General features: G+C 40.1%; 1 protein-coding gene across 2 annotated transcripts in view; it reads right to left on the reverse strand.

Annotated features, from left to right (window-relative positions):
* Positions 1–17130, reverse strand: part of Dus4l (dihydrouridine synthase 4 like) — a 62906-nt gene that overhangs the window by 44609 nt on the left and 1167 nt on the right. Inside the window, exons 2-7 of one of the 2 annotated variants that reach the window (XM_021179463.3) lie at positions 15770–15920; positions 11860–11981; positions 9503–9620; positions 5640–5762; positions 4407–4633; positions 2754–3721 (exon numbers count right to left, since the gene is read on the reverse strand). In XM_021179463.3, the coding sequence (XP_021035122.1) occupies positions 3453–3721; positions 4407–4633; positions 5640–5762; positions 9503–9620; positions 11860–11981; positions 15770–15885 (975 nt within the window). In that variant the 5' untranslated portion in view covers positions 15886–15920 and the 3' untranslated portion in view covers positions 2754–3452. Of the gene's footprint in view, positions 1–2753; positions 3722–4406; positions 4634–5639; positions 5763–9502; positions 9621–11859; positions 11982–15769; positions 15921–17130 lie in introns of those variants that run through there. The other variant, XM_085830287.1, reaches the window with a different exon arrangement.

Consider the following 17130-nt stretch of genomic DNA (forward strand, 5'->3'; position numbering starts at 1 on the left):
TGTATATATGTCAGAGAAAAATAACTATGTACGATATGAATTGTGTGTGTGTGTAAGGGTACTGTGTATGCTATATATGTCAGAGAAAAATTCAGTAGAACTGATTTTCTCTTTGCATCTTGACACAGGTTCTGGGGATCAAATTCAGGTCAGCAATATTTCTCTGCAAGGGGCTTCACCTGATGTTGTTTGGCTGGTTTTAGGAAGATTTTTAAATACATGTTCATTCATTTACACATTAGCTACCAGATTCTTCACATGTAAGATGTAGAAGGCTGCAATTGCTTTCTTCTTTTTGCATACCAGAATTCTGAATCTTTGAGAGATTCAGAGACCTTCATCTCTCTCTTGAGTGCTGGTCTAGTGGTAAGTCTTGTTTAAAAACCTTTAAAAAAAATCACCATTTATGACAAGTCCTTAAAAACCAATTGTTTTGATGTTTGTGTAAATAACAATGTCAGGTGACACTATAGTCAACCTTTCTAGTCCAGCTCTGAGGGAAGCATTTCTCGTGGCCTGGGAAAGGGGCTCCTGTGCCTAGGGGAACAGGAATGGTAACATGATTGGTACAACTGCATTCGTATTCGCATGGTCTCACACTGTTGATGCAAACACTCCTTCTCTGGCCATGTGAGCATGCAGTTTGGCTTCCTTTTCAAGCAGCCTGGAAGACAGCCTCTTGTGCTTTCGTCTCTGGTAAAGCAACATTAGGACCAATACAAGGCCTCTCCTGAGTGGCTTTTTTGCCCACTTGTGTGTGTGTGTGTGTGTTTATATGCCTTTTGTGGAAGTCAGAGGTCAATCCTGGGTGTTACTCTTTAGATATCCACCTAGTCTGGCTATATCTGTCTCAGCCTCCCGAGCACTGGGATTACAAGTGTGTACAATGTAACTGGGTTTTTTTTTTTAAAGAGTTATGTGCATGTGTGAGTGCTTACATGTATGTATGTGTACCACGTGCATGCCTGGTGTCTGCATAGAAGAGGGTGTCAGATCCCTTAGAACTGGAGTTAGTTGTTGGTGAGCCATGTAGGCACTGAAAACTGAAAGGAGGTCCTCTGCAAGAGCAAGTGCTCCAACTTCTGAGTCATCTCTCCAGCTCTCATGCCTGTATTTTACATGGATGCTGGGAACCATATCTAGGACCTCAGAGTTATGCTATAAGCTCCTTACTAGCCTGGCTCTCTCCCCAGCCCTTTTTGCCCTCTGTTGGTATCAATCCATCGTTAAATGGGCTGAACTTACATATGACAGTTGTGATGACAGTGCAGTTGTAGCAGTGGAGCTTGGGAACAGCTGGTAGCTTTGACATCCTCAGGAAACACAGGCTTTGAGGCCAGTTAACAGAACCACAGCAGCTGGGCAATGGTGGCACACATCTTTAATCCTAGCACTTGGGAGGCAGAGGCAGGCGGATTTTTGAGTTCAAGGCCAGCCTGGTCTACAGAGTGAGTTCCAGGACAGCCAGGGCTACATAGAGAAACCCTGTCTCAAAACAAAACAAACAATCAAACAAAGAAACAAACAAACAGAATCACAGCAGCAAAATGAGGAGTAGCTGTTCTTCCCGTAGTGGCAGTCACAGGAGAAAGAGGTACCTGAATGGCTGGGCACAGGGACCAGGGCAGGTACAAGAACAGTAGAAAGAAGTGAGAGCGGGTGAAGAGCTGAAGTTGAAGAGCTGGAAGATTTGGAGAAGCTGCAGGAACTGGCAGCTTGTAGAGTTCCAGAGAGCTGTTAAATCTCAGTGGCCAAAGATCTTGGTTATAGGGGCCATTATTCAGGGTTTGGGAAGTCATAGCTTGAGAATCATGGAACCAAGCTATAAAAATAGATGCTGTCAAAGGTTGGAGAGTCCCACTTCTTAGACCTACATTATCCAGAGTTCTAACACTGGATCCTAAAGGCCCTGTTACTTGAGGCCTGCATAAGAATCCTAATACTAGAGCACCATCACTCCTGTTGCCAAGGCAACAGCTGTCAAATGCTGGGGATATAAACCTGACAAAGCCATACAAATGGTGGTTGGAAAGGGTTCTCAACCAACACTTTCATCTTGGTAGAACAAAGTACTCTGGTAAGCTCTTTATAACCTAATAATCTAGAAAGCTTCAGAAGAACTAAATTTGCTGTTACTCAAAGAGCTCCACACAATCTTTAAAAAAATTATTTATGTACATGGGTGAATATGTGGAAGCCTGAAGACAACTTTGAGGAAATGATTTTCCTCTTCTACAACTTGGGTCCAAGGGATCGAACTCAGGCTGTCAGGCTTGGCTAAGGCAATACCTTTACCCACTGAACCTTTTTTATTGTCCCTACTTACTTTTAAATCACAGCTGACATCACATGCAACTAAATTCAGTTAGACACAACTTAAATACCTTCAAGTATATATTCAATTAGGAATGTACCAGTTGATTTTACAGTGTAAAATGTTAATGTACGCCAGGTGGTGGTGGCACACGCCTTTAATCCCAGCACTCAGGAGGCAGAGGCAGGCGGATTTCTGAGTTTGAGGCCAGCCTGGTCTACAAAGTGAGTTCCAGGACAGCCAGGGCTATACAGAGAAACCCTGTCTCAAAAAACCAACCAACCAAACAAAAAAACCCAAACCAACCAACCAACCAACCAACCAACCAAAAAAACCCAACCCAACCCAACCCAACCAAACCAAACAAAAAGTTAATGTACACTGAATATAATTCTAGCTAGAATTTCTTGTTCTTTTTTATTTATATGGATGTGGACATTTGTTCTACTACCTGTGAACTTTCAAAAAATTAAGATGTACTTCTTGTTAACTTACAGGCGAGTCATACCTTCTTGCTATTAGAAAAGTTTTATTTAAAACACTTAAAAACAGAATACCTTTAGTAAAACTTCCATCCCCACCCATCCCCCACACCCATAAAGATTAGAAGCAGAGGTTTTCAATATTTGATCTGGGACTATTGGATGGTCGAAACTCGAGTTCTTTACAACGTCTGGGTCTGCTCACAATCTACTGAATCCATGAGGACGGAGCACGGGGCGGGTTTCTGTGGTAATTGTTGCTAGTTTTATGTGTATGGATGTTTTGCTTGCATGGCTGTCTGTACACATTGTGCTTAGCTGGTGCCTGAGGAGGCCTGAAAAGCCTGTTGAATCCCCCTGGAATTGGAGTTCAAGTCCCGTAGAAGAGCAGCCAAGGCTTTAACTGGTGAGCCATCTCTACAGTCCCAGATTTGAGTTCTTGGTTATGGAAAAGTTCCGTTTATTCTTTCAGATAAAGTTTTGCTGGCCTAGAATTTCCAAACCTCTTCCTTTAGTTTTCTGAGTAGTTGGATAAAAGACATGGGCCGTCATGTCTGGCCCCAGTGATTGCTGTTGTACTGATGTTAAAAGCCATAGACTTAAAAGAAATACGAGGATGTAAGCTCACGTGGTTCCATGTGGGTAAAAAGTACATACTACAATGACTTAGAAAGCGACTCATCACCATAATGGTCCGTGAGGTAATCCAGGACTGCTGCTGTGCTTGACAAGGCATTAAATACTCTCTTCTCCTGCCTTGACGTTATCTTTTCCATCATGTACATTAGATGCTGATGGAAGCACATAAAAGGAGTTCCAAGTTCAAGAGAGATGTCAACCCAGTCCCAGATACACTTCAGTGGGGTTTCTTCATATCCAGCAAACATAGCTGGGTTTGCTAAAAGTCCTCTTGCAACCATCACACCTGCAAATTAAAGCACAACATATCTGCTCATAAACTAAGAATCCATGGTTATTAGTTCAAAGTTAATGCAAGAGTACTTATCAGAAAGTATTATTTTGAGATTTTAGAATACAAATCAACAGCAAATTAATTACAAATTAATGTAATACAGTAAGAAATAAATTGATTCTGGTATTACTGATAAACCAGTTGTATTTATACAACTATTTTTTAAAGGACATCTCCATTAATTCACTGGCCTTATTGTTTCTTTAGGAGACATCCACATTGTCATAAATCAGGCTGTTTAAAGTGGAATCTATTTGCTTCTGCCTAGCAACAGTTACTATGGGGCCAGCTAGTTAATTCTGCAAGGGGCATGGAAACTACTTGGCAATTCTAGGGCTCCTGTGTCCATCCAAGCTCATTAACTCTCATCTCTATTTTGGTGTTCTAGGTGCCTTTTAAAGATAAAGTAAAACAAAAAAATAAATAGATCTTCCTTAGATGATTTGCTGGTCAAGAGATATGACAGTAGCAGCAAAATGCTGCCATTGCTTCTAAAAGGATCTAATGTTTCTAAGGAAAACAGCCGACCGTATTATAATAATGTGGTTCAATGTTAAACAGTAAATCAGATTACTCCCCCATCTTCACTTTTTCATCCTTATTAAATGATAAAAAAATCCCAGTGTTTATTTCTTACCATCTGTCCCAGTCATCTGCCACACATTTTCTGCTTCTTTTAAGCTTCTTATGTCTCCATTAGCAACTATGGGTATAGACACATTTTCCTTTATCATTTTAATGGCATCGTAGTGAACTGGCTGGTGTCTTTCTTCAACTGTCCTTCCATGGACTGTGATCCAGGACACTCCTGTTGCTTCAGCCTTCCGGCACAGATCTATGGTCCTTGCCAGGTCATCGTGGATCCTAGAATTTCAAAATTGCAGCTGTGTATAGCACACAGATTTTAATGCAACATTAATTAAGACACTTCATCTGCTGTATTTATTATCAATTCATGCCACTGTTAATAAGATTTTGTTCTGTGATTGGTTCCCATTCAAGATCTTGGCTTTAGTTCTTTTAGAACTTTGACTATTGGAAACAATATGGTGAGAAATGTCTTTTTCTTTCCCCACTGCTTTGACTTTGTGGCTTTGAGAAATTAAGAGTCATCCGCATCCTGCCACAGATGAACACAAAGGGGTTATCTGAGTACATGGTGTGCAAGCCTCCCAAGTTGGAATCTTGTTTTTTTTCCTTTAATTGTTACATTTTAGTGTAAATATATTTCCATTTTTCTTGTTGGGACCAGGGATATTTCTAAGCATTAGCTAGGTAGCATCTGGAGAAAGTTGAGGGTTTGGTGAAGTCTTTTAATTAGAAACCTATTACTTGTTAAGAAATAAAAAGAGGGGGATGGCAAGATGGCTCAGTGATTAAGAGAGCCGACTGCTCTTTTGAAGGTACTGAGTTCAAATCCCAGCAACCACGTGGTGGCTCACAACCATTTGTAACGAAATATGATGCCTTATTCTGGAGTGTCTGAAGACAGCTACAGTGTACTTACATATAATAAATAAATAAATCTTTAAAAAAAAAAGAAATAAAAAAGAGCGGGAGGCAGAGGCAGAGGCAGGTGGATTTCTGAATTCGAGGCCAGCCTGGTCTACAGAGTGAGTTCCAGGACAGCCAAGGCTACACAGAGAAACCCTGTCTCAAAAAAACCAAAAAAACCAAAACAAAACAAAACAAAAAAGAAATAAAAAGAGGACATGGTTCATCAGGATCATAAGTTAAGCATGGGGTTATTTCCACATATCAGCTTCTAATTTATCTAGGATAGACACTCCCACATCATTAGGCAAAAGGAACATTTTTAAACTTCCAAGTAATATGTCAAGTTGTCAGTAGACTAGAGTATTGTGTTTACCTTATCTTAATGGAAACTGAAAACCTTGGGCTTTCCACCCGATTTCTCACTTGTCTCACCATATCGTGAACCAGCTCTGGCTTGTTGATCAAGCAAGCTCCATAACCGTCTGCCATCGCCCACCTTGAGAGAGCAAGCACAGAAGGGAGATTGTAACCACACGAAAGGGAAGACAAAGTTCTAAATGCTCTAAGGGAGTGTAGGAACCTTTCCTCTAGCTTATGATCCGGAATGAAGCAGACATTTACCATTCACAGATCTACAGCCAGCTGCTTAGCTAAGTTGGGTAGAATGTGGTGCTAAATAAAATTTATAGATCAACATTTCTAAATCGTTTCATGAAAAAAACAAAAAGTCACTTGCCTAGACCAGAAAGTACTAGGAAATAGTTTTTCACTAGCCAAGGAGAGTATTAAATTAGAATCCATTTAACCAAAACAGATTTAGGTGTTCATATTAACTGCAATTACTTCACATTTTTAAAATTCCAAATTTGATGTTTATTGTACAGAACAAGAGGTTTTATCAGTCTCAACAGTAGAAAGATATTTTTGGCTCTCAGCATTCCAACACCACTAAACAGCTTATCTAACTCTCCTAATGAGTATATAAATGTCTACTCTGATTTGGCTTATGCTGCATTTAAAAAACTTGGATTTATTTTTTGGGCATATTCTGGCTACTGGCAGATGACCTAGTACAGCGCCTGCACAGTGGTTGATTAAGTCCATCTCATTCAAACTCAGTTACTTAAACCCAGTCAAGTAGCTGTGATACAGAAAGGTCACTATAGGAACGTAAGTAAAGTCAGCTTTTAGAAAGTTTATCTGACATGGCAGCAAAAACACATTTCTGGGATTGCTGCAAACATTAGATTCTTTTTTTTTTTTTTTTTTTTTGGTTTTTCGAGACAGGGTTTCTCTGTAGTCGTGGCTGTCCTGGCACTCACTTTGTAGACCAGCTGGCCTCGAACTCAGAAATCCACCTGCCTCTGCCTCCCAAGTGCTGGGATTAAAGGTGTGCACTACCACACCTGGCCAAACATTAGATTCTTAAAAGAACTAGTTATGCATGAGGTTGAAGGCGGAACCACACAGAGTGTGCTTGCTCATTATATTAACTTGACAGAAACTAGTCATCTGGGAACAGGGAACACCAGTTGGAAAATTGCCTCAATCAGATTGGCCTGCGGGCATCTCTGTGCTACAACTTCTTGTTTAGTGATTGATATGCAAAGGCTCAGCCTACTGAGGGCTGTGCTACCTGAGGATAAGAAATCATGTTGAGTATGGTGGTTTGAAAGAGAATGGTCCCCATAGGTTCATACATTTGAATGCTTGGTCCTCAGTGGTGGAACTGTTTGGGAAGGATTAGGAACTAATGCCTTATTGGAGGATGCATACCACGGGAGGTAGGCTTTATAAGCTTTGAGGCTTATAAACCCCACTCTGTTTCCAGTTTGCTCTTTCTGCCTTGTGCTCATGGATGAGATGTAAGTCTTAGTTACTGTTCCAGCACCAGGCTTACATGTCTGCTGCCATGATCCCAGCCACAGTGGTCATGGACTCATCTGCTAAAATTGTAAGGCGTCAACAAACTCTTTTATGTTGCCTTATTCACGGTGTTTTGTCACAGAAACAGAAAACTAATTAAAATAGAATTTGGTATCTAGAAATGGGGTATTGCTGTGAAAGCCCTGGTCATGCTGTTATCTAGAAGAGTGTGGAAGGCTTCTGACTAGAAGAGTGGTAGAAAGTTTGTTGTAAGTGGAGCTTAACGGGCCATTCTAGTAGGAGTTTGGATGTGGATACCAGAGGTCAAGGCTTTAGAAGGGAACACTGTTAACAACTGGGCAAGAGAACCATTCTTGTGATATTTTGGCCAAGAATGTGGCTGCTTTTTGCCTTTGTCTTAAGAATGTGCCTGAGGCTAAACTGAGGACTGTTGCAGAGATTTCAATACAGTCTGTTTTTCAAAGACACTTTAGTCATTAGGTAACTCTTAAGTAGATCTACAATGAAAGAGCAAGCAGGGCAAAAAGAAATGCAAAGTGTACACTTTGAGGAGAAAAAGAGCACCAGGGATTTTATCGTTGGAGTAAAGGCTTGTGTGAAAAGAGGTAAGGAAAGGCAGAGATATCAGATGGAAGGAGCTGGTGCCCTCACTGGAAGACCTCTCCCAGCTAAGCCTGTAACTTCTAAAAGGGAAAGGCCTTAGGAATTTTTTGTAGCTAAAAAAAAAATGCAGTTCAAAGATTATGCAAATGTACTTCAAGAAGGGGGCCACATTCCACCCTAAGGAGGCCCCAGAACTTGGCAGCTTCAGCCATGTGCTTCTGACTTCAGTGCCATGAAGACTATGAGAGACAGAGTATTGTGGAACATTCCTCCATAGTTAAGGAGAGCCACGGAGGCAGGCACTTAGCAGGGGAGTCCTTCAATGGAGACCCCGAGAGGCCACTGTGTGAGGTTGTACAAATGAGGTCTGTACAGAGCTGGAGATATAGGAGGTCTGTCAAGGAGAGCTGCATACATGGAGTAGAACCAGCCCCCCAGAGAGAAGAGTGTTACAGCCAGCAAAGCTGGAAGGGAGGCCATCTAAGCCCTCCGATACTGGATATACATCTATAGAATTTGGAGTTTGTCTTGCTGCGTTTCAAGACTGCTTTGGTCTAGCATTTCCTCATTGTCTCCTTTCCTCCTTTGTAAAATGGTAATGTATATGCTGTGCCACTGTATGTTTGAAATATGTAACTTGATTTATGATTTAACAGTAGGTCACAATTAAGAGACTGCCTTGAGTCTCAGAAGAGAATTTTAAGTTTTAAGTAGTGTTGAGTCTGTGATAGACTATGGGGAGTTTTGAAGTTGGACTAAATGCATTTTGCATTATGCTATGGATGGGCAGGGGTGTGACAAATGGTTTCAATGAGAATGGCCCCAGTTGCTTCATATACTCTAGTGCTTAGTTCCCGAGTTGGTGGAACTATTTGGGAAGGATTAGGAGGAACAGCCTTGTTGAAGGTGTGCCACTGGTGGCAGGCCTGAGGTTTCAAGAGCACATGCCATCCCCAATTAGTTCTCGTTGCCCCATGGCTGTGTTTCCAGTTGGTAGCACTCAGCTTCTGGTTTAACGCTATGTCTACCCGCCTGCTGCCATGCTGGTCATAGATTGACCTTCTGAATCCATAAGTCTCTAATAAACTCTGTCTTTTATTATTTGCTTGGTCATGGTGTTTTGAATGGCAATAGGAAAGTAATGGTTAAAGGCAAAAAGGAAGCCAGTAAGCAATGATCCTCCATGGTCTGCCTCTGTTCCTGCTTCCAGGTACGTTCCCTGTCTTCCCTCAGTGTTCAGGTGTGACTTTGGAGTTATAAACGGAAAGAAACCCTTTGCTGTCCAAGCTGCTTTTGGTCATAGTGTTTATCACCCAAAAAAGAAAACCCCCAAACAAACCCCCAAATAAATGATAGCTAATGATGAGGAAGAAAAAAATAAAACTAGTCAAATCTATAAATCATTTCAGCCATTATAAAAGACCTTTGGAGTTATGTTCTTTAACCCTTTCTTTCTTTTTCTTTTTAATTATTTAGAACCACAGTGCTTTAACTCTGGTCTTTCCTTTAGAGCTTAATTAATGGTTATTAATACAGGTGCGCTGTGCCTGTGTGGGGTGACAGTGTGTATGCAGAGGTCAGAGGGCACTTCCGTGGAGAAGCTTCTCTCCTTCTGTCATGTGGACTTCAGGGGAGAACTCAGGCTGTCCTTTATAACTTCAGGAAAATTAGAAAGACGTTTTACCATGTTCCCATCACTTTCCCCCTTCTAATCTGTTTGAAAGCTCTAATTTCTTTGACCTTTACCTCTGAGGGCAACCACAGTTAATATCTATTCCATTTGCATAGGGACAGACTATCAGGGCAGCATCAGATAAAAGTCTTGCATCATTAGCAGCAAACTGAACAATCAACGGGCAATCACCTGTTTTTAAAAAAAAAGACAGTATGATATGAAAATTCACAGAAAAGAAGCATTCACAGGACAAAAATCAAAATCAAGCAGTACATAATTTACAAAATTCCAACGCTCCTAACACAGAGACCCTCTTTCCTAAAGGTGGGGTTAGTATTGTATTCCAGAATGATTGTATATCATGTTACATGGAGGTGAATGTGAGCATTCTACACATACTGCTATCCCTTCTGCTCTTCTTCATGGATCTGGGAAGTGTATTCAGATGTACTATCTGCTGTTTAGTGGCACATTCTCCTATATGGATGGTCGATGTACTAGAATTTATTACATAGACCAGACTGGTTTTAAACTCCAGAGATTTGCCTGAACCGGCATTCCAAGTGCTGAGATTAAAGGTATTTTCTACCACACCTTGCTGTTTCTGATTTTGTAAGAAATTGTCTATCAAGTCTGCATATATATATATATATATATATATATACTTCTTTTGATCTTAAAGAACATTTTTATACTTGCATGGAAAAGTTTAAAATTTAGGATAGCCAAATGTATTTGCTTTCCTCAGTTTTTATATATTTTTCTCATCTTTTCATAGTGATACATTCTGGAAAGACACAGTTTAATATTTCTTCCTTTTTTTAAAAAAAAGATTTATTTATTTATTTTATGCATATGAGTACACTGTAGCTGTAGAGATGGTTGTAAGCCATCAAGTGGTTGCTAGGAATTAAACTCAGGACCTCTGCTTGCTCCAGCCCCAAGATTTCTTTATTATTATATGTAAGTACACTGTAGCTGTCCTCAGACACACCAGAAGAGGGTGTCAGATCTCATTACGGATGGTTGTGAGCCACCATGTGGTTGCTGGGAATTGAACTCAGGACCTTCGGAAGAGCAGTCAATACTCTTACTCTTCCCCACTGAACCATCTCAGCAGCCCACAGTTTAATGTTTCAAAGGCTTTTTGAAGATTTTCTATAAAATTCCCTGGATGTTTATAAAAGGCACATTTCTGGACATTACCTCTTTTGTAGTGATTATAGATTTCTACAGCAATTCACTGTTTTGGGGACTGATGAGTTTTTCTTCATTGGCATGTAGGGCGCATTTCTCAGTTGGTACCCTAGTTACAGAATCCTACTTTAACAACTTACTGATCTAATATATTTTCAACACTGTTAGCAGCTAAACACACAAGGTATTTCTATAGCTCATGCCTTCTGGGAACCTATAATTTAGTGAGAGAGATGGGGATGTAACAAGAAAACAATAATACAGCAATAAAAAAAAAAACCGTGCTTTTGGGTGAAGATATGAGTATACAGTGATCAAGAAAGTTTCCTTTGAATAGGAATGCGTGTGTGTATATGTGTGTGTGTAGAGAGAGAATGTGTGTGTTTAGTGTATATGTCCATGTGTATGTGTGCATGTGTTTGTGAGAAACTTAAGAGACAGACAGAGAGTGACAGTGTGTGTGTGCTATAGATATGTATGTATGTGTATATACATACACAGATATGGAGAGAATGTGTATGTGTGTGCATGTGCACGCATGCGTGTTTGTGTGTATGCATGTGTTGGGGATAGGCATGACTGGGAATGATATTCTAGATACGTAAGTTCAAGAACAAGGCATGTTCAAACTCAAGAACTTTATGGAAAGCAAGGTTGCAGATGTATTCGTGGCTGGATCAATGAAGGACTCTGCTCATCTGCCTCAGGTGCTGGAACTCTAGCCTCTAGACTAGCGATTCTCAATTGTTAGCAAGACCAGAGAATGTGGACAGCTTTTCATAGAGTTTCTAATGCAGCAGGCCTAAAGTGGAGACTGGAAACTTTCATTCCCAACAAGTTTCCAATGATGAAGTCACCTCTGCCCTGGGAATCATACTGAAGCTATTATTTTAAGCAATGGGAATTCTAGCAAGGACTGTGAGCAGGGAAGGGGCATGCTCAAATATGCATCTTAGACAAGTCATCTCTATGAGGGCTTTTGAGATGAGTGTTGGAGTGAGAAAAGACAACTAGACAGGGACTTATTCTAATAAATGAGGATAGAAAGTCTGGCAGCTCAATGAATAGCTGACTTTACATTTTGATAGATTACTGACAGGGTAAAAGATATTTTCTTTTGTGATTTTTAAAATACTGAAGACACTTAAAAATCTAAAGGATTATAAAATATAACCTCCGAATTATGTTGCACCTAATTATACAAAGTCAGCAAATTATTAGTTTTACATACCTTGGTTTGTGGTAAATTCACTGTCTCTGGCTTTTATAGATCTGACAAAATCAGCAGCAATTATCATTGGTGTGTAACACAGGTCACAAGAGTATTTTCTTACTAATGTTCTAAAAGCTAACCTGCAAGCATATAAAACTTTAATCATGAATTCAGAAAATACTTGAATCATACACATTTGCAAGTACAATTTAGTTAATTACTGAGTACTTATTAGAAGAACTTTTGCTTAGATGAAAGAGATATACTTTCACCCAATCTACCTGCTAAGTAAGGCTAAAATCCTTGATACTTATTGTACTGGCTAGTTTTGTGTCAACTTGACACAGCTGGAGTTATCACAGAGAAAGGAGCTTCAGTTGAGGAAATGCCTCCATGAGATCTGGCTGTGGGGCATTTTCTCAATTAGTGATCAAGGGGAAAGGCCCCTTGTAGGTGGGACCATCCCTGGGCTGGTAGTCTTGGTTCTATAAGAGAGCAGGCTGAGCAAGCCAGGGTTAGCAAGCCAGTAAAGAACATCCCTCCATGGCCTCTGCATCAGCTCCTGCTTTCTGACCTGCTTGAGTTCCAGTCCTGACTTCCTTGGTGATGAGCAGCAGTATGGAAGTGTAAGCTGAATAAACCCTTTCCTCCCCAACTTGCTTTTTGGTCATGATGTTTGTGCAGGAATAGAAATCCTGACTAAGATACTTATGTTTTTGAGATAGGGTCTCACTACATAGTTCAGGCTGGTCCAGAACTCTCAGAGATCTGTTTGGCTCTGCCTCCTGAGTCTTAAGAGTTAAAGGCCACCACACCTAGCTAAAACCTTAATATTATTTATAAAACAATTACAGGGAAGTCCCAAAGAGAGTGGAAGGGAGCCAGGCTAGTGGCCTTGCATCCCAACAGACTAAAGACAGAAAGTTCCATGAATTTTCTTTTTGCTTTAAATACTGTAGACTTGGGGCTGAAGTAGTTGGCCACTTGGAATCTGCAGTGAATGAAGAAAAAAAAGTGCCCCACATAAATTTTCTCTTTTATAAAGGATCAGAAAACAAGAAGCTTCAAAAGACTGAAAACTCTAATAATCAACACTATATAAAAAGCTATGTCCTCATCTCTGTTAGAAAAGGTTGGATGGGGAGTAACTTTCACTCTTCCAATGTGCCCTAACATCTCATGGTGATAGTGTTCAATTAGGCCTGGGAGGTATGTGCAGCCTTCATCCTACTGGCTACTGAGACTACCTTCTCTTCTGCTATCAGTGGAAATCACATGGAGAGTGTACAGTTCCATGTGTATGGTACTACATAGTAAAAATAGTTAACAAGGCACCTTCTCCTTCCTTGCTGGATGTCTTGTAAAGGGAAGCCTAGAAAGCCAGGACCTTAGCCCTACCCTGCAGCTTAGGAGGCACCTGTTCCAAAGGGAACTAGGACTCTCACCTCTGTCCACACTAACAAGGAATGTCTCCTATCTCCCAGATGGAAATGGAAGCCAAGCTGAGAACCAAGATGTAAAGCTGATAGTGATGAGCTGATACTTTCCTTTTCTCTCTGATGGAGCAGTGTCAGAATAGCTGATCGTATCACAAGTTCCAATATACAAAATCAGCCAGTGCACTCTATTAGATGCTAAAGAACGTGCTAGTGAATGTAAAAATGATGGCTGTATCAACTGATGTAAAAATAGCATTAGACAAGATAGTCTTATACAATATTGAAAAGTCTTAGAAAGGCAGAACTTTAGGGAGCTTCCTTCATTTGATGAAGGCCATTCATAAGAAATCCTATGTGGGCTGGGCGGTGGTGGCGCACGCCTTTGATCCCAGCACTTGGGAGGCAGAGGCAGGCGGATCTCTGAGTTTGAGGCCAGCCTGGTCTACAGAGTGAGTTCCAGGACAGACAGGGCTACACAGAGAAACCTTGTCCCTTCACCCCCAAAATACAAAACAAAACAAAACAAAGGAGGAAAAGAATTGGATGTCTGCTCTCACCCTTGCAACATAGTGAGAACTTTTAGCTAGCACAGTAAAGCATGGAAAAGATTGTCCAGTTTTATAGATGACATGATTGTTCATGTAGACAATCCCAAGACATTTAAAGAACTTTATAAGTGAGCTCAACAAGTTTATAAGACACAAGCTCAGTATAAAAAAAAATTAGCTATGTTTTTAAGAACTCTTAATGAACTTACATATATAAAATTAAAATCACAATACTAGTGGGGAGGATGGCTCAGAGGGTAAAAGTGCTTGCTAAGTAAGCCTGACAACTCAACCCAAATCACTAGAACTGACATGTAAGTTGATCTCTGACCTCCATATGAGAGAATGAAATAAGTAGCACACATGTCCCCAGTCCTCCCTCTTCCACAGTCAGTCAGACAGACACATACAAAACAAAATGTTTTTTTTTTTAAAATACTTTACATCTGAAACACAATTACACAATTATAAATACTATGCTTTACTTAGTACCATTAAGAAGATGAAAGGGCAAGCTCCACACCAGGAGGAAACATTGGCAAGTGACATAGGAGTAGCACCTGGAATATGCAGACCCCTCAATAGTCCACAGGAAACAAAGGAAAAACCTCAGAACCAAGCCAAAAATGGGCCCAGCATTTCAATAAACATTTCTATAATGAACATAAAGAAATAGCCAGGAAGCAAAAAGACGTTCAACATCATTAGTCACTAAGGAATGCAAAGCCAATCACAGAGGGTTCTACTTGTCACCCAGTGGAGTGGGTATAGTGAGTAAAAAGCAGAATTAGATGAAAAACATTCTCAAAGGTGGGAAGAACTGGAACCCTTGTGTGCAGCAGGGGAGTAGGCAAGGTGCAGCCGTAATGGAAAACAGCACTTTTCCTCTGAACAACGCAGGCTTAACATGTGATCCACGTGACTACATAGCCCCGCCCAAACTGAAATGGTCTGAGATATTTAAATACTTATGTCCATAGCAGCATTACTTGAAATAGCCAAAAGGTAGAAGCAATCCAAATGTTTACCAACCAATGAAAAGAGAAACAAATGTAGTATGTACAATACCTAATAGACTACCTATTCACTTTTACACAAGGAAGGAAAGGCTGGCATATGGCACTATGTGAATGGAGCTTGAAACAATTTTCAAAATGCTAAGGGAAACTAGTTATTCTCAAAAAGACAAGGCTCAACCACATGAGGCATCTAGAATAGTCAAATTCCTAGGGAAAGAAGCAAAGTAAGAGTTCCTAGGGGTTGGAAGTGTGAGGAATGAAGAATTACTGCTTAAGGGGTCCAGAGCTTCAGCTTTTAAAAAATCAGACACTCAATGCTGCACAGATACATAAACCTTGACAGTTAAAAATAAGGGAAATATGTTTACTTATTGGTTTTGTCTTTTTTGGAGATAAAGTCTTAATATGTAGCCCAAGATACATATTCCCATAAAAACCCGTGCGTGCACATTTATATCTATTTAATACCTAATGTATGCTAATACATTACCATTTTTGTAGATGTTGGGCTAGGGATGCAGCTCACTTGGTACAGTGCTTGGCTAACACCCATGAGGCTCTGGGTTTGATCCCAGCATTAATTGAGCTAGTCATGATGACATATATATGCCTTTAATCCCAGCACTTGGGATATGGAGGGAGAGGATTAGGCCTTCAGCCACACAGCAGGTTTTAGGTAGCTTGAGATACAGAAGACTCTCTGGGAGAAAAAAAAAGCATGGAGAAATGATCTACTTAAGGTCACAAAAATACCAGCTGAGTGTCAGCACTGGGATCCCATTCTAAATCACGATGCCAAAGCTAGGGGCTTGAAAAGCCTTTGTAGGTGAGTCACCATACTATGTGTGGTAAAAAATGTACAAAACTGGGTACATCTAAGGGAAGCTAAATATTGGCTTATTAATAATTTAACAATACTTACTTTGAATATCGAACCATCGGGGCACAGACTTTTACCAGCTGTCCAGAATGAAACATTTCTATCGGGTCTTTTTTTCTTTCTTGACATATTGTGGTTGGTAAGGAATCACTTCTCATGTGTACAGGTTAGTTTCAAGTCTGAAAAAGACAGTCTGCAAAGAGAATTATGCATTTCAGTATTTGGAATCCCCATCACTGGGCTGGTCACATAGCTGTTGTATGGGAGGATGCTCGCTGCACGTGGCAAACCCTGGGTTTAAATTTCAGTACTGGAAAAAAAAAACAAACCCCAAACTATTATTCTTGTAATTTCATCTTTCATGAGCTTGTGTACTCAGAAATAATTTGAGTTTCTTTCCCCCTTATCAATAAAAGAAGATCTTCCCAAATTCTGCCTCTACTTACAGGATCAATAAATGTGAAAAACTGCACAGAGTAGTTTTCAAAGATATGGAAAACCACTAGGTTTTCCCTGTAGTGTCATGTGATGATTTGATTGTTACTTTTTTGCTTATTTTTTGAGACAGGATCTTGCTATATACCCAGGCTAGCTTACATAGTTGCTAACCTAGCCTTGCCGGTGCTGGGATTACCCTGGTGTGCCTCCATACCCAACTTCAGATTCGTTTTCAATTTCATGCATTTTACTTTCATGATTAAACCAAGGGATCTGACTTGAATTGCTTCCCATACGATATTTTGTATGATAGACAAACCGAAAAAAAAAATCTTTTCAGGAAAGTTAGGTGGCAGTAATAGAAACTTGTATTTCAAAACAAATCCTGGTATCTTGGGGCTAGAGAGATGGCTCAGTGGTTAGGAGTATGGACTATTCTTGCAGAGGATCTGAGTTTAGTTTCTAGCACCCACATTGGGAGGACCATGGCACTTCTATGCTCAGTTTCAGGGGATCCTACACCTCTGGCCTCTGAGGGGACTTGTAGCACACACATATATTCATCTACATACATACACATACAACTTAAAAAAGAAACCCTGATACTTTTATTCTAGTTTTTTTATGAATCAGAAGGCAGAAACAACTTTATTATTTTAAATAATTTAAATTTATTACCAGCGAAGATATTCAGTTATTACCAAGTAAGTGCACCATATATAACTTTTATGCCCAAAGTACAAGTGATAAAATTGTTGAATATTTTTCATGTTGTACTTAAAGCTTTTGACTTCATAGTTTTGTTTTTATATTCCATTTTGGCCTCTGTAATCTATAGCCAGATAAAAGCTAACGCTATAAAAGGCTAGTTGTTCAAAATTCAGTCTTTAATGTTTGGCAGTAGGCTAAATGAACACAAGGCCAATATACCTAAGGATGTCATGGCTTGCAAGAAATCTTTGGAA

Source organism: Mus caroli, unplaced genomic scaffold, assembly GCF_978045245.1.
Source record: "Mus caroli unplaced genomic scaffold, Mus_caroli_1 scaffold_14, whole genome shotgun sequence".
Taxonomy (NCBI): domain Eukaryota; kingdom Metazoa; phylum Chordata; class Mammalia; order Rodentia; family Muridae; genus Mus; species Mus caroli.